This window comes from Saimiri boliviensis, chromosome 2, assembly GCF_048565385.1.
Source record: "Saimiri boliviensis isolate mSaiBol1 chromosome 2, mSaiBol1.pri, whole genome shotgun sequence".
Lineage (NCBI taxonomy): Eukaryota > Metazoa > Chordata > Mammalia > Primates > Cebidae > Saimiri > Saimiri boliviensis.
The window spans coordinates 125,115,244-125,139,285 of NC_133450.1; the positions used below are offsets into that span (position 1 = coordinate 125,115,244).

At 36.7% G+C, this 24,042-nt stretch overlaps 1 protein-coding gene across 7 annotated transcripts in view; it reads left to right on the forward strand.

The window, feature by feature from the left end:
* Positions 1 to 24,042, forward strand: part of WDR72 (WD repeat domain 72) — a 236,366-nt gene that overhangs the window by 88,028 nt on the left and 124,296 nt on the right. For all 7 annotated transcript variants that reach the window (XM_074394220.1, XM_074394219.1, XM_039462965.2 and 4 more), the window contains one exon: positions 20,542 to 20,744. In XM_074394220.1, the coding sequence (XP_074250321.1) occupies positions 20,542 to 20,744 (203 nt within the window). The remainder of the gene's footprint in view (positions 1 to 20,541; positions 20,745 to 24,042) is intronic.

Genomic DNA, 24,042 nt, shown 5'->3' on the forward strand with positions numbered 1-24,042 from the left:
ATGGTTTCTGTGGGAAAACACACTCCAAGCTTTCAAACAAGCTCTTTTTATACAAAGCATTGAAACAAAACCTATTCATAAGAAATTAAGGAAATAAGGAAGAAGATATGTTTCAGAGTTATTTTTACCACAGGTGTTAAATTTTCTTTTTTTGCCTTGCCAGCAGGAAGTCAAAACATCTATCTTTTTCTTCCTAGAATTAGTAGTAGTTAGCTCGAAAATTAATCAATCCATAATACTGCCAAGTGGAATATATGTTCTTCCATGGTTTCAAAGTGCTGAGGCTTAGAAATAACTAATTTTAAAAGTTTTTGAAAAAAAAAAAAGAGAAAAGGATAAAAGTTTAAACATGAGTTTTGTCAACTAACAGCTGATAGCTCATGTTTTTAGAAAATATCCAGTGTTTAATATTCTCCTATAGGTTTGAGTTTTCTTTAATAGTTTACAGTGACGGGTACGTAGAATACATGCAAGACACAGTTTTTCAAAAACGTAGTCACATTTGCCTCAATAGACTGGAATTGTGTGTTAATTTCCTACTTTGCCATACCAAAATATCATACAAGTTTACTACATGGAGAAGTAACCTGCCAGTCCCCAGGTTTTACTTGGTCACCTTCTTTCATGGTATAGAACATCTGGTATTCCTGTACATATAAAATAACGTGAAAAAATCACACTAGTGACCAACTATACCATTCTGAGAAACAACATTGCTTGGTTTTCTCCCCAAGGTCACCACTTTGTAGATACTGGGGCAAAGTTATGTTGTGTTGACAGCCTTGTCAGCATAACCAGTGAACGACTTTCATTATCGGTAAGTTAAAGGTAGCTTTGGAGTATACCGCATCCTGCAGGCAATAGTCTCTCTAGTATGTCATTTTCTTGAGGACACGTTATTTTGTTGTGGTAGATGACAGATGGAACCCTCTTGGGATGATTGGTTTTAGAAAAGAAAAACAGGATACATTAAAGTATAGGGCGGGATTTTTCTCGTATCACCTTTTCCAGGCCTCTTTCTTCTTTATTATAATAATTACTGATGTGATTACACAACATATATTTTTAGTTTACTGCCAATTTTTCGAATCTTTCTTTCTCCTTTGCCATGGTTATCACAGCTACACTACAATTTGTGATTTTGATTCATGCAATATTGTGCGTGCACGTTTGCATGCATATGCACATGCTTTTGTATATGAACTTTGCAGTTTAGCTATGAAATATTTACACAATTATCAAAATTTGAGCCCTTAAGTAAGTGGCAATGCCAAGAGGAGTTACGTACATGAGCCCTGGGGGGAGTCAGATTGCCTGGGTTTGAATTCTTTTTTTTTTTTTTTTTTTTTTTTTTTTGAGACGGAGTTTCGCTCTTGTTACCCAGGCTGGAGTGCAATGGCGCGATCTCGGCTCACCGCAACCTCCACCTCCTGGGTTCAGGCAATTCTCCTGCCTCAGCCTCCTGAGTAGCTGGGATTATAGGCACACACTACCATGCCCAGCTAATTTTTTCTATTTTTAGTAGAGATGGGGTTTCACCATGTTGACTAGGATGGTCTCGATCTCTTGACCTCGTGATCCACCCGCCTCGGCCTCCCAAAGTGCTGGGATTACAGGCTTGAGCCACCGGGCCCGGCCCTGGGTTTGAATTCTTGTTTCATTCTTTTTGTTGTATATTGCATAAATCAAGTTTGAACTCCTCAAAACACCATCTCTGAATTGCAGCTAGCTCTGAATAAATATTAGCTATTGTTTATTTATTTATTTTTTTTAATTTTTGAGAAAGAGTCTTGCTCAGTCGCCAGGCTAGAGTGCAGTGGTGCAATCTCAGCTCACTGCAACCTCTATCTCCCAGGACCAAGCCATTCCCCTGCCTCAGCCTCCTGAGTACTGTAGCTCAGACTACAGGCATGCACCACCACACCCGGCTAGCTTTTGTGTTTTTGTAGAGATGGGGTTTCACCATGTTTGCCAGGACAGTCTCAATCTCCTGACCTCGTGATCCACCTGCCTCAGCCTACTAAAGTGCTGGGATTACAGGCATGAGCCACCACGTCGGGCCAACTGTTGTTTATTTTAAATTCTTCATAAATTACTGTACTAGTTTGTACTAAGCTTTCATTATTCCTGACTTCTTAATTCCCTCTCTCCATTCTAGTTGTGCTCAACAATTATTTCCTGTTCTGATGAAATGCATACTACTGTGAAGGACACTAGAATTATCACTTATGGTTTCCCTTCTTAAAGAGCTTTCAGTATAATCAGGGAAAACTTGTACCATTGAAACCATTTGAAAAAATATAAAGCAACATATAAGAAAGTGGTACATGGAATATACTCAAGTCCCCAAATGTACTGATTAGTGGTCCTGTGGAAAGGGTTTTATGACTTGTTCCCATAGCATAATGCACTTTCCCTCTCATACTTACACTTTTGGGGTTAACATCTGTCTTTCTCACTAAACTAAAAACATCTTGAGGGCAAGAATTATGCCTCTCTGGTTCCCTGTTTTATTTCTAGGAGCTTAAATGGCACCTGACACATAGGAAGAACTCAACAAATATTTATTGAATGAAAAAATATTTAGCTTCCATGAGAACAAATAATGCCACATGATTAGGTATTCACCTTTCATATGTCAAACTAATACTACTGCCCAGTCTTCAAAGACAGAAGATTTTATGACTGTTAACATGTGCAGTCTTTGGCAAATCCTTAAACTGATCAGAGCCCTAGTTTCTTCATGGTAAAGATGAAGACACTGAACACACAATGTTTGCAGAAAAGATGTTTGAATTTACTGTATGTGGAATATTGGCTTTTATTTTTTTTTAAATATCAGTCTCTCTCTCTCTCTCTCTCTCTCTCTCTCTCTCTCTCTCTCTCTCTGTAAATGTTTGCTGTAATAAAAAAGAAACCCAAGCAGCAAAAGAAAAAAATAGATGAATTGATGCTTACACAAGTTAAAAACTTTTGTGTATCAAAGGTCATTATCAAGAATGTGAAAAGACAGTCTATAGAACGGGAAAAGTATTTTCAAATTATACGTCTGTTAATGGTCTAATATTCTGAATATATAAGGAACTCTTATGGCACAGCAACAAAAGACAAGTCACTCAATTTTGCAAAGGACATAGGGCTGGGCATTGTAGCTCAGGCCTATAATTTCAGCACTTTGGGAGGATGAGGTGGGAGGATCACTTCAGTCCAGGAGTTTGAGACAAGATTGAGCATCATAGTGAGATCTTGCCTCTACAAAAATTAAAAGCATTACCCAGGTACAGTGGTACATGGCAGTATTCTCAGCTATTCTGTAGGCCAAGGTGGGAGGATCACTTGAGCTGGGGAGGTTGAGGCTACAGTGAGCTGTAATTGTGCCACTGTGCTCCAGCTGGGGTGACAGAGTGAGACCCAATAAAGGTTATCAACATCATTATTCTTCAGGGAAATGCAAATCAAAATCACAATTAAATACCACTTCATATTTACTAGAATACTTAACAATTAAAAAAGTGGAAAACAAAGAGTATTAGCAAAAATGGGGAAAACAGGAACACTTGTACATTTCTGGTGGGAATATAAAATGGTGCCACCACTGTAGAAAACCATATGACATTTCCTCAAAAAGTTAAAAACAGAGTTACCAAATGACCCAGCAATTCCACTCCTACATATATACCTAATGGAAATAAAAGCATACCCACACAGACACTGGTACATAAATGTTTACAGTAGAATTATTCATAATGACCAAAGTATAGAAACAACTCAAATATCCATCAGTGGAGGAATCTCCATAGACTAATCTGTTGGTCTAACAAATCATAATATACACAGACAATGAAGTGTTAGTCACCTTCAAAACAAATGAAGTACTGACCTGTGCTACAACTTGGATGAACCTCGAAAACATGCTAAGTGAAAGATGTCAGACATACACAAAAATGCACATATTGTATGATTCTTTTTTATATGACATATCAAAAAAATGCAGATGCATAGAAACAGAAAGCAGATGGGTGGTTGTCAGGAGATGCAGTTGTGGAAGGGTGAGGAATATGGGGAGTGATTACTTAGTGGGTATGGGGTATTCTTTCAGGAAGATGAAAATATTTTGAAACTAGAGACGGTGGTTACACAACATTGTCAATGCACTAAATGCCACTGAATTGTATAGTTACTGCATATTATGTCAGTGTTACCTCAAATTTAAAAAAAAGTACAGTAAGTATAAAGACATTTCTTAAAAGCAATAGAATCTCATCATTTGCAGAAAATAATTGTTAAAGGTTGATCTATTATACTTTCAATGTTTTCTTTCTTTTACATATTAACATACATAAAGAGATGCTCACATTTATTTTCATATTGTGATTTTAATGTCTTGCTGATTTTTTAAAAATAGAATTGATACCCTATAGATTCATATCTATTTTATTTTCAAATGTTAAATCATTATTGGAAAAAAAGGGTTCATTGACATCCCAGATTGCTGAAGGGGTTCATGGCATAAAAAAAGGTTAAGAACTCCTGTTAGTCTAAGAGATTTTGAATTACTCAATAGTAGCAGTACAGTTGGGAAGTATACTGCTATTTCACTTTTCAGGCTGCCTTTATTTGCCTTCCATATACTTTTTTAAAAAGTCAGAGCAAAAATACAGTAATAAGAAAGAGTTTGACCTTGCTTTGAACCAAATTAAATCAAACAATTAATAATACATCACTAAAGAGAGGCGTATAAGTCCTATTGTATATTTATTTTTCATTTCAATGTAGAGACAAGACCCAGCAGACATCTTTACATGCACATACATGTAAACAGACATGTGAGTGCATGCTCCCACCCCGCAGTCCCCCCACAGTCATTGTCTTTAGTTCCATCTGGTGAACATGGATCTCTACGTTGGTGAAGTTATGCAATTGTTAATTTGATCTTATAAGTCTACAAACTTTTCAAAGTAAGGAAATTCCAAGGATGAAGTAGTAAAACGATCTGCCTGGGGTAGTTTCTGATGTGCTTTGTAAAATTCAGGTATCCCATTGAAAGGCTGTTAACAAAATAAGTGTGTGTAATTTTTTTCTCCCAAATTTGAAGTTTTTGTCAATCTTTACTAGTTATAAACATTGGAAGAATTATCTACATTTTATTACAGAATTATACTTTACATAAACATATTTCTACATAGTTTTTAAGTATCCATGACTTTTTTAAAAATTATGCATGATTTACTTTTTTTCAGGTGACACACGTGTGTGTGTGTGTGTGTGTGTGTGTGTGTGTGTTCATTTTAATTGAGATATTATTCAACTCCACCTTTTTTGGTTCTCCTGGCATCTTAATATACATTAGGCATATCATTGTGGTATTTGCAGGACGTCTTCAGAACATTTTGTATGCTCAGAAACAAATAGGAAAATCAATACATTCTAATTCTAATGATAAAAATAAATATTGTCTGCTCTTAAAATTACTTTCACCAATTAAGTCCCACCCTTTGCTGCCTTTATTGTTTCCTTTGGCAGTTGCTGTCTTCCTGGGTTTTCCTTTAGTAAAGAAAATACTGGTTGTAATCAGTTTTAGTGATTCCTGTGGTCTGATTACACTTTTGAATTGAGTTCTGGCTGAGTAGTTTGTTATGTATCTGGTATCTGCATTTAATGTTTATGGGGGCTTCACCTACAGTAGTAGAAAAAGAAACACATCAGGATGGCTGCTCTTTGGCTCCTCCTTAACTAGGCCCTTTCTGCAAGCATTTTATATGACACTGGGAACGTTAGTGAGTTTCACAGCTGCAACGTCTAGTGGAAATAAACCCAAAGGAGCCATCTGCCCTCCCCACGCTGCCTTCTTTCAGTTCCCTAGCAACTTCCCAGTAGCCAGCTGCCACAGAAACAATTGGAAATGCAAGACTCAGTGGACTGTAATGATTGTTATTTTCTGGGAAAGTAGGTTCTCTGATTTGGCTGAGAGATAAAGGATACTGGATACACTTGATTCAACTGACTGTATCAATAATGCCCAACTCCTACCATTAACTTACCTGTTAGGATTTGATGGGAAAGGTCTTTTGTGTTTCTAGGGATGAACTAGATGAAAACAAATTCAAAGGTCAAGTCCTTGGCTTGGGACTAGTGAGCAGAGAATTTGACTGAAGGGAATGTATCTTCTGTGCTGCAAATAATGTTGGCTGCCACCCTCAGCCTTGTCAATACATCCCAGGCATAGATTGGCTCACCACTTTCCCCAGTCCTTTTTCACATTTGAGGGAAACAGGTTCCATTCCAGTTAGGCCCATGTGCTGAGAAGACAAAGGACCTGCTTCAGCCACTTGGAGCATCTAAGTACCCAACACTCCAGTGACGGGCACAAGATGTCATCTTAACAGTTCATCAGTTGAGCAGATAGCAAGTTGTTTTCATAAATTTAGTAAATGTATTGTACTTTCTGCTAATAAAAACTTCAGAAAATTTATGGGGTTGAGATTCTAGGAAGATGACAACTAAAATAAGAAGATTTGATTTAAAAAAAAAAAGTTTAACCCATGATTTGCACTGCAGGTTAACTTTCTTTGGTCCCACATTTTTCTTACTTCCAAAAGTATCAACCATAAGTCAAGTTTGAAAATTACAGTTAAATGTTCTTTGTTAAATGTTTATCATTTAGAAAAAGAACATCTCTCCATTTCTTACATCCATGAGAGTTTTCTTAAGCTTAATCTGTTAGGAAAGTTCTCTCTCATCAATGATTATATAAAGAAACTTGTGCTTCTTTTAAATACTGAATTTAACAGAATTGTTAGTACATTATGATCTAATCGTAGATGGCATAGACAAAAGAATCAGCCAAACTTGGGGCTGGAATTGCATGACTAAGCACACTCATATAGATATAAATGGAAGCTAAATGCATGAACTAATATCCTATATTGTAGGACACTGGACGTTCTATTAACCCACCTTATCTCAGAGAATATTTCTGGTTACCTCTGGCCACCTTGCTACCAGTTATGTGGAGTGTAGGCCCACATTTTCTTAGCCAAAATTTGTAAATCTAAAAATCTCTGAAAATAAATGTTTTTAATAGTTTATAGTAAAGCAACAAAACCAAACTTTAAATTGCTGAAGGTAATTCATTTCACTAAGTATTCTTTCATTCTTTCTTTTTTTCTGCAGATATGTAACATGTTTGATGACTGTCTCCTCTGTTAGACCCTACTTCAGTTATTATATAATATGCACATGTGTATTATTTTATCTCTCAAAAATCTGAAAGTTCATAAATTCTAAATTCTTATGGTTTTAAATGTTTTGCATAAGGAATTGTGGGCTTTTATTATTTTTCTGAGATTATTCCCAAAGTAATTGGTGGTTTCCTACAAAATACCATCTATACTCTGTATCTTTGCCTCCCATTCATTTAACACAGTTTAATCTGCTTCTGCCACACTTTTTCCATTGGAACTCTTTTTCCTGTACCTCACAGCCAAGCTAAGTTGCCATGCTCTGAGTCACAGGTACTTGACTTGTCTGCCATCACTCTGCCAACAATGTCCTTCTTCTCTCTCTCTCCATCTTCAGCCTCACATAACATTACCTTCCCCTGATGGCCAGTGGCCCCTCTTTCTTAGACTGCCCCACTTCTGCAGGCTTTCTGTATATTATTATTTGGGTTTATTCTCAGTTGTAATTCTGTAATTTTCCTTGGGCTCTCTTATTAACACAGATGCATTTTTATTATTATGATTATGGTAAAATATAAACAAAGATGAGGGATCTTTATGTAACATAGAATTTATTTACCATTTTAAGCTTTTTCAAAGGTACAGTTTAGTGGCATTAAGTACACTCACATTGTGTTGTGCAACCATCACTACCATCCATCTCCGGAACTTTTTCAACTTCTCTAAATGAAACTCCATACCCACTGAACAGTAGTGCCCCATTTGTCCATTCCGCAATCCCCTGGAAACTACTATTCTACTTACTGTTTCTATGAATCTACCTACTCTGGGTTGGGTGTATCATATAAACGGAATCATGCAATATTTGTTCTTTGGTGACTGGTTTATTTCACTTAGCATGATGTCTTCAAGGTTCGTACTTTTTGTAGCATGTGTCAGAATTTCATCCTTTTTAAAGACTGAATGATGTTCCATTTTCAGGCATATACCACATTTTATTTATCTATTCATTATCTGATGGATAATGCTGCTATGAACATGTGTGTACAAATATCTATTCACATCCCTGTTTTCAGTTATTTGGGGCATATACCCAAGAGTCAACACAGGTGCTTTTGACCATGATCTATGCATTCTGAAAGGTGGGGGCTAGAACCTTGTGGCATAGGATGAGCAGCCACACATACTGGGGTCTTTACCAGACAGGGCCACAAGAGGGAGGAAGAGCAAGTTGTTCTTTTTTTTTTTTTTTTTTTTTGTATTTTTAGTAGAGACGGGGTTTCACTATGTTGGCCATCTTGAACTCCTGACCTCATGATCCTCTCGCCTTGGCCTCCCAAAGTGCTGGGATTACAGGCGTGAGCCACCACACCTGCCCAGAAGAGCAAGTTGTTCTTTAATTAAGAATTGGGGAGGACAAAGGCAGATGCCAAAAAACCTCTGTTCTGTAAGTCTACCTCTATAGTAGAGATAAAGTATGTGCACCTGTATTGAAAACACCTAGAGGAAGTGGCAGCAGAGATTATAAACTACAGAAATAAGGATGATAGTGAGAAGGGATGGGGTAGAATGCTCTGAGCAAAGAAGAAGAAAAAGGAAATGGTTCTGTAGAATTAAGAGCCAACCAAAGACCACTGGCTATATAGGGAAACTGTGTAGCCATTCCATGGAAGTCCTAATCAGTACCTGCTTCTTAACCCCAACACTATCAATAATGTCTAGTAATGAAGTTGGATTATTTAAAAGATAAACTATTGCTACATTTATTTTTTAAGCCTCCAGTAAAACATAGAATTATACTTTTCAGAGGTGGTAAAAACATTTTAAAATAATATGTTTTAACAGCAAATGGATTGGGATCTTCCTGGTTTTTCACATGAACTATTGAAAAATTTCCTGATTGCCTTGCCAGTGAAGGTCTTCTTGAATGCTCTTCTCTGTGTTGCCAACCAGCCATTCCCTATTTAAAATCTATCCCTAAACCTGCCAGTCCCCATGGTCTCTGGTGGAAATGTAACTCTACCACATAGCATTATGGCCTTTCCTGTCTTTTTAGTTAAAATATCTTCCCTAATCACCCTCCCAATCACAGGAGACACTAATACCCTGTTGGTTATTCTTCCTGAATCTCCATTGCTTTGCACTTAACTGGATTGTTTCCAGAATTAAACAGCACTTAAAAATACTCAATTAGTGGCAATTTTGCTGCTGTTGATGATAACAAAGAAGAGAAGGATGAGAAAACAATATTTTATCTCTTCTGTATTAGTCTGTTCTCACACTGTTGATAAAGACATAGCTGAGGCTGGGTAATTCATAAAGAAAAGAGGTTTAATTGACTCACAGTTCTACATGGTGGGGGAGGCCTCACAATCATGACAGAAGGCAAATGAGGAGCAAAGTCATGTCTTCCATGGCAGCAGGCAAAAGAGAGCATGTGCAGGGAAACTTGCCTTTACAGAACCACTAGACTTATTCATCATCATGAGAATAGCACAGGAAAGACTAGACCCCATGATTCAGTTATCTCCCACTAGGTCCCTCCCAGGACACTTGAGAATTATGAGAACTAAAATTCAAGATTTGGATGAAGATGTAGCCAAACCATATCAGCTTCCTTTGGAAATAGGGTCCTTTAAAAGGAATGTTTTGATGTGTTATATGATTGTGGAATCACCAGTTATTTACTGAATATCTGAATGGCTTATAATACTTAGAGTGTAAGAAAGGAGAAGTTATAAAAAAGATATGAAATGTCTAGCCATCACACTTAGCCTTTATGCATTTAGTTATATATTATATATAAGAAGCAAGAATTTCACATATAAGTAAAGGATGACTAAAATATCTGAGGTCTAAATCTGTTGTTCTGAGTAAAAGTATTGCCACAAGTCCCAGTTATATTAATTTCCTGTTATGCATAATAAATTAACACAAACTTAGCAGCTTAAAACAATACTTATTTATTGTCTCACAGTTCTGTAAATTAGAAGTCCAGGCAACTCAATCAGGTTCTCTACTTAGGATGTCATGAGGCAAAATAAATACATTAGCCACTGGGCTCTCATCTAGAGGCTCTGGGGAAGAATTCACTTTCAAACTAATTCAGGTCCTTGGCAGAATTTAGTTCTTTTCACTTGTAGGTCTGAGGTCCTTGCTGGCTGTGGTCAGGTTTTGCTATAAGCTCCTAAAGGCCACTCCCTGATCTTTTTCTTGGCCTCCTCCCACTTCCAAGCTAGCAACGGCGCATCAAATGCTTTCAACGCTTTACATCTCCTTGACTTCCTCTTGTTTGAGCATCTAGAGAGCACTTTCCACATTCAAAGTGCTCATCTAATCAGGACTGGCCTATTTGAATTAGTCTCCTTATTATAAGGACAACCGAGTATAAACCTTAATTATATGTACAAAGCTCTTTTGCCCTTTAATAATCACTAGAGGGCTATCATATCGTATTCAAAGGGAAAGGAATCATATAAGGATGACTGTCATTGGAGATTACTAGTAGAAGTCTTCCTATTACATTGGTGGCCAGGGAGGACAGTCCTCCCTCTCTGAAAGTCCTCACTGATGAATGAGTCTATGGAAAAGAAGTGTGAAGAGGTAATAGGGCCTTCTGAGGTCACTGAGTGTGGTCATATGGTATTGAATTTTACAAGTAGCATGGGGGAGCCAAGACTAGAGCGATGGTATCCTGACCCTCGGTGCTTTCAAAACAAATCCTGGCATGCCTGCTGGAGGGTCAGTCACCCATTACTTGTCTAAGGCAAACCACTGCCATGTTCCAAGGGAAAACTCATTCCAATGATAATGTTTTTGTACTGCCATCTCTACTATAACCGTCCTCTCCAAAAATATAACCAAAACAACTCTCACAGGACTTCATCCCTCACCAAGTACTTTATTCAGGAGACTATACCTGATTTTATCCTTTCCCAATAGTCTTCCTCTTTCCAGGAAAAAATTCCAGATCAACTCAGCAAGATATTGATCTGATTAAATTAATTGACACCAGAAGTGTGTAAGTGACAGACTCAAATCTCTTCAAGCATATTATATCCAATAAGTAACTTACCCTACAATTAAGAGCATGATGGAAAAAATCCACTTCTGAAATAGTTTAAAACTAAGAAATAATATATCTGGTATAATAAATTTAAACAATGCAATATGAATGAAATTTCAAAATACTTAGAAAAAGTATAACTTTATAGTTTTGTATATAATAGGTAATCATACAATTAATTATTCACATTATACATAAGAAACACTTGGCTGTGAATATCTACCTCTTAAATTGGTTGTAAGTTGTATTTAGTCTTAGAGTGAAATTAAAAATTAAAATTTAGCTATAGTCGATTTTTGTTTTTTTTAAGATGGGAGTCTCACTCTGTCGCCAGGCTGGCGTGCAGTAGTGCAATCTCAGCTCACTGCAACCTCTGCCTCCCAGGTTCAAGAAATTCTCCTGCCTCAGCCTCCCGAGTAGAATAGCTGAGAATACAGGCATGTGCCATCACACCTGGCTTTTTGCATTTTAGTAGAGACAGGCTTTTACCATGTTGGCAAGGATGGTCTTGATCTCCTGACCTCATGATCTGCCTGCCTTGGACTCCCAATGTCATGGTAGATTTTATGCTGCTAGCACATGTTTAAGAAGACGGAATTTTTAATAAGCAGATACCTTATCAAGAAAACCCTAGTTTAAAATGTGTTGAAAATTAATGCATTCTTTGCTATCTTTATGCATCTCAGCAACTTTAAACCTCCATGTGTTTCAATCCTTTTTTTCTTTCAATTGTCCCCCACCACACCTCTTTATTCTGTTTTTCTGGAGGTCAGTGGTCAGAATTAGATGTGAGGGTTGAATGTGGCCCAGCTGATAAATCCCAGCACTGCTGTGAATGTGCTGGAGGCTATGGCAGAGCTGGGGTTAAGATGGTTGTGGTTAGAGACTTTTTAAAAATGTATCCTATATACCCTTAAGGTATAGAAGGTTGATGTGAAGCCAATCTAATTTTCTTATCATATTAGGGCCTCTATATAGTATAAAACGAGCCGAGTCTTTGACATTCTATTTTATGGCTGAATTTATTGTATCAACTATATTTAGGAATGAAGGCAAGTGCATTTATGACTAATTTAATATTTTTAGACTTGTTCCCTTTCCCCACCTTTCCATTATTTTCTAGGTAGCTAAATTTGATACCTCCAAGGCCCCTGTCTGTGGTCAGAACCCCCATCAGTTGTACATTTCCTGGAGTAAGATGCAGTAACTTTGAAATGGTTTTGTTAGGAATGGGCATCGACCTCCATACAGGTTTCTGAGCAAGGCAACGAACTTCATGAGTAACTGAAGATAAATGATAAATTGTACAATAAACCCAATGGTCAAATTACTTGATTTGTGGAATTTGATTGTAACAGTAAGTCAGTTGTTTTGTTACAACCTAAGTTTTATGAATTTGATTATCAAATTTGGTAGTGAGATTATTTTTTAAAACTTCTTCTATTTCAGAGAGAGTGTTTCAAAAGCACACTTTGAAAAAGCGCTTTTAATCACTTGCCTAATATCATAATGGATTCAGTTAGGAAATGCCTACCTAATATGGAAAAGACTTAATTCTATAATCTATCCACTCACATGCTTTTACTATTAAGTTTTGTTCATTTAAATACAATTATTTGCTAAATAATTCTTATTATGTGATTAGTGATGAATATGTATGCTTTTTTCACAATAAAATATATATGCTTTTTCCACAATCCAATAATAAGCAGAATATTTAATTTAAAATGCTTCCCTTTTTTTGTGAAACAAACTTGAGATTTGTTGGTTTACATTGCATGTGCTTTGGATGGTCTGGGAGAATTTTATATCTCCATAGAAATGCTGTTTCTACAATGTTCTTCTTTGGAAAGACACCATGAGTCAATTAGTCTCAAATGTAATTATGTATAATTTTAACATAAAGAAAATGTTTCTCTACAACATGATAAAGTGTTAATCCATCTGGGTGTTGTTGTTTAGCCTTAATTTTCTCTTGATCGTTTGCAGATGGATTCATCAAAGGACTACGATTTCTTTTTAAATTATTTCTCTCCCTTTGAGGATAATAGCTGTTGTTTTTTTCATAGACTTACTGGACTTAATTTGTAGGAGGAAGTATGTAATTTAAAGCTATTCATACATTGATATTAGGCTAGAATACTTTTGTTGATTTTGGAAAGCAAATATCAGTGGAAGTTGAAAAAAAATTTCTATTTCTTTTCTCTTTTTTTCCTTTGTCAAAATCTCATTCTGTCACCCAGGCTGGAGTCCAGTGGCATGGTCATGTCTCACTGCAGTCTTAACATCCCAGGCTCAAGCCATCCTCCCACCTCAGCCTTCTGAGTAGTAGGGACTACAGGTGCACGCTACCACACCCAGCTATTTTTTGTATTTTTTGTAGAGATGAGGTTTTGCCATGTTGCCCAAGCTGGTCTTGAACTCCTGAGCCCAAGAGATTAGCCCACCTTGGTCTAGGTCTCCCAAAGTGCTGAGATTACAGGAGTGAGCCACCACACCCCACCGAAAAAAAAATATTTAAGAAGACAGCAAATATTAAAATTATGCATAAATTACAAGGAAAATAAAATCAAAGAAACAACTTCTGGCTGTTTGAAGGGAATTGAAGTGTAGAAATGTGACTGCTCCTTCTTCCCCTTCTTTAGGTAGATGTTTAGATCTTTTCTGTCAGTGGAGCAGATGTATAGAACTGTGCTCTTTACTCTGTGCCTTGCTCTTCTACTGCAATTGAAGGCCACATCCTTCACTCCACATGTCATGCTTTAAGATAGCCTAATATTGCAAGATCAGATCTCGTAACCAGTATATCACAAAGTGATTATTTGCTCTATTTAAAAACAAAACAAAAACTGTAGATGCCTATAAATCTCGACAATCCTAATGGGTTTATAATAAGGCTGCATTTTAGCAACATATTGATTTATAACAGTTTTGGAATCTTCTTTCCTCTGCAGAAATTGCTTAAAGGGTTTTATGCTTGTCTCCAGAAACAGCTCACTCTTCAGTGAATATTCACTTGGAGATGGCATTTAATCCTCACCTACCTGCTGATAATGCTTAAGCCTTTATGTCTCTGCTGTGATCTCTTCCTGGAACTCTACATGCTGTCTTTTTGGGCATCCTTAAACTTGGTCTTTACCATAATCGAGACATCTCTGCACCATTCTTATTAGGGCCCTTACTAGGTGGCAAGCTGTAGAAGTAAAGTCAATTTCATCAGAAAGTGGTGTTTATTATAAGGATTCAGGTGTATTTCAGATACTTTGGGGTGACTATTCCTTAGGAAGGAACTAGAAAAAAAAATTAAGTGCTCTCTCTTTCTCTCTCGTGTGCCTTCTCTCCCCGCTCCACATCTCTTTTCTCTTTTTTCCCTTCCCCTTTCTTCCTTCTCCATTTCTGCCTCTCTCTGTGCATTGTCTTATTTTTTCCCCCTTTAGACTAGCATCTTCTGCTCTGCAGTCCATGAAGCAAAAATGCTTGGTCCATAGGTCAAGAAGACACATCACACTCAGAAACTGACTTGCTGTCTCCCAGTTACAAGTTCTTGTGCTATCAGGAGTGACCTGGCAACATAGCTGAAAGATGGGGCAGGCCTCAGGCTCGTGAATGGCACTTTTTGCAATGTTGCTCTCCTGGGCTCTGGGATCTTAAGTTTGTAGTGCACATTTCTGGCATTAAATCTTGTCACACTGAGACCTTAGTATGCTCTGATGATTTATAGCCTCCTCTTTTCACTGCCTCATGGAAAGGGTAAAATTATTTATTTCTTCAGTGAATATTTAGAGAGACCTGTTTTGAACTAAGCTTATGGAATACATACGTACTAAAAAGAGATTGGTATCTGGTGGGGAAGCAAGCAAATAAAGGACACCAATGACAAAAGTGATAACTGCTATAAAGTGAAGAAGCTGAGACAGAAAACAGTACAAGATAGGGCAATCTATTTTAGAAAGGCTTCTCTGAGGAGGTGAGATGTTAAGCTAATACCTGAAGGATGTGCTAGAGCCAGGAGGAGAACATTTGTTTTCGATGAAAGAAAAACAAAAGCTAATTTGTGAATAAGGGAAGGCTGACATGGGAGAAAGCTGAGCAGAGGTGAGAATATGACTTCTCAGACAGGGAGTTTCTATGTAATCCCAAGTGCAGTCCCAGTTTTTTAAAAAAATCACTAGTAAGTTGTTGATGTTGTGTAATCTATTAAGAGTATTATCTAGCCTTTAATTTATGCCAGACCCCATTCTGGTGTACTGAAGAAGATTAAAAATAAGGTAAATATATAATACTACCCTGAGTGTGATTATACGTAGCCTGAGAGGAAAGGCTGATTGAGGAGTTCAAGTCTCAGGTAGGAAGCCATGGGGGCCCAAGCTGGCCATATGCTCAGTGACCTTAGGCCTACGTTTCAGGCAGATTCTAGTGGCTAGGGGCCAGAGAAGTTTGTTAATCAGCTCACAAGCGGCTGAGTGAGGACCTCTGTCATGTGACAGAGAGGGCTGTCATATAGCACAGCCTTCACTGTGTGCTGAAACCTCTAAGCACTTCTATATCTACCCAATTTAATCCTTATAGTAACTCCGTGAGGTATTATTATTATTCCCATTGTACAGATAAGGAAACTGAGGCACAGAGATGTAAAGTAACTTGCCGAAGGCCACACAGCCATCAAAGGTAGGACAAGGATTTAACTACAGGGCAGTCTGGTGCCAGAGTCTGCTCCTAAATACCATGCTGTGATGATATGTCCTTGTCCGCTGGAACGGATAGGGAGAACATGGAGAAGGTTGCCCTTGGGATCATAGAAAAAGCTCTGGTTGTAAGAGTAAGTGATTAGTAATGCTGTGGGGTATGTTGAACTGACAGGGGAATCAGTATATACAAGTGAAAATCCTGTTAATATGGGTCTAGGGATCCGTAGATTACCTTGGCTTATTCTTACATTTCTGTTCACCGACTTTTCGGAAACTATGCCACTTGGAAACTGATCTCTCCTTCATTGCTTATCAATTGTTAATTGTTTTAAGCTGTCTTATGATTGGTTCTGGTCTCTAATGTACTATTATATAGTTTAAGATAAAATGTTATATAAAATTCATATTAAATAATAGAAAAATACAAAATAATACTGAAAGCATTTTATAGCATAAAGATTATACTTGTAATATATTTTATGGAATATTTTTGTACACCTACTTTGAAGAAGATGCAGTGTAACTTTCAGTAATACTTAACTCACCTATGTCTCTACACCTTTCCTTGCCATGTTCAGATTGATTCAAATGAATAATAAATGTGAATTAACTCATATTCTTGATGTAATATAATGAAATAAAATTATAATTATCACTGAGTTTACTTTGGAAAGCAAAAGTTCTCCTGAAATTGGAAGTTGAATTGCGCAATTTTGTAAACCTTCAGTTTCTTTTATTTCTTTAATATCTGGAAACAGTAGCTATTCTGTATCCTGCCCAAGGCGGTATATGAGAGTTGCAAAGGCATCTCTTGTTGGAAATCTTCCTTGTGGTCATGCCTCCCTTTTTGGTTATTTTTATACTAATAGATGTTCTCTAATAGTTTAAATATATCCCTGAAGTGGTGTGAATTTCATAACTTTGGAGACATATTTAAGGAAATATTCTGCATCCCAAGAGATTTATTATAGTGTATTAATCAGAGTCTAATCAGGAAAGAAAAACGATGCAGTAACTTAAACAGAAAATTTAGTATAAATAATTCTTAACTATTATAAGGAATTTGAATATAAGAGATTAGCTAATAAGAAGAGAACTCTCAAGAATATAGGAATAGCAGATGTGAAAGATGACTCCTAGCCCCAGAACTTGAGATAGCTTGACCAAGAAACCAAGAAAGACCTCCCCTTAACCCCCAGGGCCAAGCTTCTGACCTTGCTGGAGAGGGTATGGTTATATGTATTGAATGGCAGAGAAGCTGCTATGGTGTAGTGCTGGAACTTTCCAGAAATATTCCCTCGAGGGTGCCAGAGAAAGCTGTCCACAGGGAGATGACTTGCTGGAAATGCTGTTACAAAATTGCCCCAAGAATATGCCAAAGAAAGTGTTTGGATGCAAAGTGCTGGTCACCTGGCCGTCATATTATACTACAGGAACCTGTACTGGGGAAGCCACTCACACTACTGCAAGAAAAATACAGCGGAACCAAGAAGAGAAAACTTTTTCTCATTCTCTTTCTTCTGCTTCTCCTCCTTCTTCTGCTGGTTCTCTTTTTTTTTTTTTTTTTTTTTTTGAGACAGGGTCTTACCTTGTCATCCAGGCTATAGTACAGTGGTAGGATCACAGCTCACTGCAACCTCAACTTTCTGGCTCAAGTGATCCTCCCACCTCAACCTCCCAAGTAGCTGTGACTACAGGCACATGCCACCACGCCTGGCTAATTTTTTTATTTTTTGTAAAGACAGGGTTTCTCCATGTTGCTCAGGCTGGTCTCAAACTTCTGGACTCAAGTGGTCCACCCAAAGTGCTAGGATGACAGATGGCATGACCCGTCACATCTGGCTTTAACCCTTTCTTCTACTAGGTCTTTCCGGCACCCTCTGTCCACAAAAGTTAACGTTTCACCAGTTGATAAAAAGAAAATTATTTATCAAGCCCATTTCCAATTTCACAAAGCAAGCAGTGAAGGATGAATTTGAATCTAAGAGGCCATAAAATGACAACTAACACACGTGGGAATACCCATCCAGTGTTAGAATTTTGACCAAGGTCTTTCAAAAGCTGCCATCCTGAACTTATTACATAATTAACTTACTGTTTTGAACATGTGGTTTACTTATCTATCTAGATCTTTTACAGAAATTGATAAACTCTAACCACTCCTTATGTCATATGTATGCCTTAATAAGTTCTTCAAAACAAAATATTATTTTTTCAAATATTTTATAATTAATCATGATAGAAACTCGTACACAAAACCAAATGTTTAACATTTTTAGTTTTGGGTGGAAATAACTTAGGTGTTACTTTAAATATTGCTGCTTATTGGTTTTCAGATGCTTCTTCCCTCTGAACTACCAAACAAAGCTCTAGGGGACCTAGACTGAGTCGTTCTTACATACTATACATTGTCATTATCTGGCATGGTGGATGGTACATGGTAGCACGGTAGATGCTCAGGCAGATTAATTATCTGTGCAAGAATGAAAATGGATTACAACTACCTAAATTTGTAGATAAACTATTTTTTTCATCACTAAAATTATACAAGAAATAGTTGGGTTTGGGTAAGACATTAGGTATACAATAAAACATGGACATAAAAATGTATAGATTTTGCATAAGGCACATAAAAATGTATTAAAGTGTAGTAAGTTCTTTCTCAATAATTCTCAAAATATTTAAAACACATCATAGTTTGAGGAACCACAGTAAACCGTGAGAAGAAAATGTCTAGGATGATACCATATTCAGAGAGAGACTTCTTAGAAAGACAGCAAATTTTATCACGTTAACATGGTTCTAAGTTCTGGAATGCAGTAGTTTTCAGGAAGCAGTAATAACTCTTATCTTTGGTTTGCAAAATTTTTCTTATTGTCAGACTTGAGAGGAAGGGTTTTCTTGATGTTGCTTTCAGCTTCACTTGTTGATCTATAAATCCTTATTTTCTCCCTTAGGTGTATCCTTCAGAAAATATATCTTTTTTTCCTAATTTATAAAAATTAAAGTTCCAGAATATTTAGCTGTTGCATACTATTGTGAAAATACTTTGTGTTTATTCTTTTTTGACACAGGGTCTCATTCTGTCACCCAGGCTGGAGTGCAGTGGTGGGATCCTGGCTCACTGTAGCCTCCACCTCCTGGGCTCAAGAGATCCTTCTGCTTCAGTCCTGCCTAGTAGCTGGAACTAAAGTTGCTCACCACCACGCCTGGCTAATTTTTGTATTTTTTGTAGAGACAGGGTTTTACCATGTTGCCCAGACTAGTTTCAGACTCCTGAACTCAGGCAGTCTGCCTACCTTGGCCTCCGAAAGTGCTAGGATTATAGGCATGAGCCACCATGCCCAGCCAAATATATCAATTTTGATGGAAGAGAAAAGTTTAGAAGAACAACATGTTTATAAGTTTATGTGTTAGGGATGCTTACTTAACATTGTTAAGGGACTCAAGATTGAAGTTCTGCCTGTTATTTGAGCACAGTAACTGTTCAGAATCCACAGTGCCAACTAATGGTAGTTGAGTTGTAATAAAAGAAGGCTATAGAAGAGTGGGAGACAAATGAGAAAGAATAGAATAGTCATAATCTTCAAACATAGATCTATCAATCTTCCTATCTGAAGACACAGTGTCCTATAATTAGTATTTCTGTTTTCTTGTAATTAAGTTGGTATTTTCTTAACAATATAAATAGTAGATCTTCTTCTTTCTCATTGGTAGAAAAGAATATGAAATGAAATCTTTAGGTATTTTTTTATCAAATTAGTATTCCTTGGTGTCTTAATTCAGTAGGAGTCAACTTATATATTTAATGTAGTATGAATAATGCAGATGAACTCATAAGAGACAGAGAACATGATTAATTCATATTATTGAGATTTCACTGAGTGTATGGCACTGTATTTTATAAAAACATTGAAATATTTGTGAATTGGTTTCTGATACTTTTGATCTATTTTATGCTTTCTTTTTAAACGTTAAGTTGAACTTGACAGCACTCCTAAATTCTGAAACTGGAAGAATCACAGAGGTGAAGGATTTTTTTAACTCTTCTAATAACATAAGAAATAAAAGTCAAAGGATATAATCTCAACAATACCAACAATAAAACAACAAAAGCCTGTGGGGACACTTGAGTGAGAAAGGCAGTACACAAAACATCCATGTTCTTACTTGCTCCATTCATTTAAATTATATGTTACCAATTTCAAGCCTGGAAACCCAAGCAAAACACCACGGGTTCTCTGTTGCTTGTGAGTTGGAACACTAGAGGACAGCACTAAAATATTCCATAGTTGTGTGTTATTGATCACTTGCATTCTGTATAATAAGAGATTTTACTGTTAAAGATGATTGAATCTCTTGTTGATTTCAGTGGATGAAGAAGCACAAAGAGGAAGATGAGCTTTCCAAATCCATAAGTTCCGACTTTATGAGCAAGTGTTTTGAATAATTTAGAAAAAACTCCTAGGCTATGTTTTGGTTGCAAGATACTAAGGCACAATAACTTAAAGAATTGTGACTTATCTGTTAACGAGTGTTTTTTTCTGTTTTATTCTGTTGGGGTAAATATTTTGCTGAAATTTTTACTTCTAATCTTGTTTTCCAGGCACATTGGAAAGGCATGAGACAGGAGAAAGAGCACAAATTATTCTTAATTGTTGTGACGATTCACAGCTTGTGAAGGCTGAGTCTGTACTTCCCGTTGCCTCAGAGACACTTAAGCACAAAAGTTTAGAGCAGAGATCCTCCAGCCCCTACCAGCTTGGTCCAATACCTTGCCCTGGTCTGCAGGTGGAGTCTTCACATAAGGTAAGTTCAAATCAAACTCCTGTTCACAAAGAACATTATCAACCAAATAAGAAGTTAAATGTATTCAAAAATACACGGCACTTAAGTATCAGCACAAAAACGAGAAATAAGAGACAGGTACATCTACCAAATAATCTTGGGTGAATCAGTATAACGTTTTGAGTGACTATTATACTTATTATGGCATAATTTTTGACAAAATTGGTACTGGCTTATCAAAATTAAGTCAATTTTATATTAAATCTCAAATCCTAGGTGGTTTTCCATAGGGAAGGGAAAACATTTATATTCTGTAGTTTGCATCTATTGTTTTTGAGTTCAGAGTATCTGACCTCTTAAAAGTACTGATTGAAAATAAAAAGGTATCAGAATAACTAGATCATAGTATAGATAATTCTTTTGATATATTCAGTATCACTCGAGATCACTAACTCTAGGATTCTAAGCCTCGGTGAATACACAATGATGGAATTTGCATTTCTTTATTTACATTTATTCTCATAAACCAAGTCAACCAGCTTAGCATAAATTTTGATTAGCTTTATTGTTTTTTACTTCTAAATATGATAATTTAATCTGATTTCTTTAAAGGATTATTTTCCATCTTTTCATCTTCAAATTACCCCCTCAACATACTGTTGTAACTATGCCATTTATATGTACATATCAAATGTATTTTTTCATGTAATCATATTTTCATAGTATTAATATGTAACTTTTATTTTTAATGGCTGCATTATGCTCTATGTGGTGTTTTTACCATTGTTGGTATAAATTATTTCTCTATTGTTTGATTTATAGATTGATTTTTTTTATGTTTCACTTTTATGAGTAACACATCTATAAGCCTAAAGCTTTTTTCATGTAGATTATTCAAAGGATATGTTTTTGGAAGTGGGATTGCTAAATCAAGGTTTTGCTGATTTTTAATTACATATTGTTAACTTGTTCTGTTATTTTAATAGTATCATGAAGACTAGTAAAATACTACTAATAAGGACTTCGAATAAGACCTTATTTTATCTCATGTGGATGTATATAGTTAGGCAAAAGAATATATCATCTTCAAGAAAGGTTAATGGACCATTAAAGCCATGCCTCAAAGCAGCAGAGTTTGGGGCCAGAGTTCCAGCACGTCATCTTTAGCTTTTTAGATTTAGAGGCCTGATTTAGATTTTACAAATGAGTCTGGAATTTGTCAACCTTTTGAGAACTGAGTCACACTAAATACTTAAAAAATGAATATATAAACTAGAATGACAATCCTTTAATTGGAATTCTGGCATTGCTTGGTACATTCTTACTGCAGCAAAGCTGGGGACAGGGGAAATCGTAACACAGGGTTTCTTGATGGGCATGGAGTCAGAGCCCAGAGAATATTGATTCATTGAGTTCTAAGAGTTGAATGTAGCCAGTGCTTTCAGCCCATCAGAGTACCTTAGTCAAGGCTAATAATGCATTGAAAAATTTCTAAATTTTGGATTTCTCTAAGACTTCATTTAGAACACCTGCTTTTATTTATACTTTCCTTCTTCAGATATTGAAGCCAGTGATTAAGGTGATAGCTTTTTTCCTTTTCTCATTCAGTCCATTGTCTTTAGGTTTTCAAAACCTATTTTTCCTATTCTTATCTTGAAAAGATCATTCAAAGACATTTCAAGGCCACAAGGACAGTTATATACATGCAATGAATCTTCAACATTCACAACTGAACATAAGTCCGGAAATTGAATCACGCTGACAGTCTCAGGTATCACAAGGCTTCAGTGAATAAAACTCAGTGAGCTAGCCAAGCCAGCTGTCAAGCATCCCCATCTTGAACTGTCTTTGTTCCTCACTCTTCATAAGATAGCTTGCATCTTTTAGTGGAAATTATATGCTAGAATAGTAGATGAGAACTGGGGAATGTCTCTAGACTTACATATTTCAGTTGTTTAGTGTTTGCAGGAGCAAATTTCATTCAAGTGTCTTTTTTATTAGTTTAATTCCCAGAAAGTAAACTGATGGCTATTTATTTCTGTCTCTTGAAGAGTTTCAGAGCTACTTTTCATATAGTGACAATAATATATAGAGATTTCATTTTTTTAAAAAAAATTATTATTATACTTTAAGTTCTGAGATACATGTACAGAACAAACAGGTTTTTTACATAGGTATCCACGTACCATGGTAGTATGCTGCAGGCATCTACATTAGATATTTCTCTTAATGCTATCCCTCCCCTATCTCCCACTGCATGACAGGTCCGGTGTGTGATGTTTCTCTCCCTGTGTCCATGTGTTCTCACTGTTCAACTCCCACTGATGAGTGACAACATGCAGTATATGCTCTGTGTTAGTTTGGTAAGAAGGATGGTTTCCAGTTGCATTCATGTCCCTACAAAGGACATGAACTCATCCTTTTTTATGGCTGCATGGTATTCCATGGTGTATATGTGCCACATTTTCTTCATCTGGTCTATCACTGATGGGCATTTTGGTTGGTTCCAAGTCTTTACTATTGTGAACAGTGCTGCAATAAACATGCGTGTGCATGTGTTTTTATAGTAAATTGATTAAAATTCATTGAGAATATATCTAGTAATAGGATTGTTGGGTCAAATGGTATTTCTAGTTCTAGATCCTCGATGAATCACCACACTGTCTTCCACAATGGTTGAACTAATTTACACTCCCACCAACAGTGTAAAAGCATTTCTATTTCTCCATATCCTCTCCAGCATCTGTTGTCTCCTGACATTTTAATTATCACCATTCTAACTGGCATGAGATGGTATCTCATTGTGGTATCTCATTGGTATCTCAAATGACCAATGATGATGAGCTTTCTTTCATATGCTTTTTGGCCACATAAATGTCTTTTGAAAAGTGTCTATTCATATCCTTTGTCTACTTCTTGATGGAGTTATTTTTTTTTTTTTTTTTTTTTTTGAGACGGAGTTTCGCTCTTGTTACCCAGGCTGGAGTGCAATGGCGCGATCTCGGCTCACCGCAACCTCCGCCTCCTGGGCTCAGGCAATTCTCCTGCCTCAGCCTCCTGAGTAACTGGGATTACAGGCACGTGCCACCATGCCCAGCTAATTTTTTGTATCTTTAGTAGAGATGGGGTTTCACCATGTTGACCAGGATGGTCTCGATCTCTCGACCTCGTGATCCACCCGCCTCAGCCTCCCAAAGTGCTGGGATTACAGGCTTGAGCCACCGCGCCCGGCTGGAGTTATTTTTATCTTGTAAATTTGTTCAAGTTCTTTGTAGATTCTGGATATTAGCACTTTGTTAGATGGATAGATTGTAAAAGT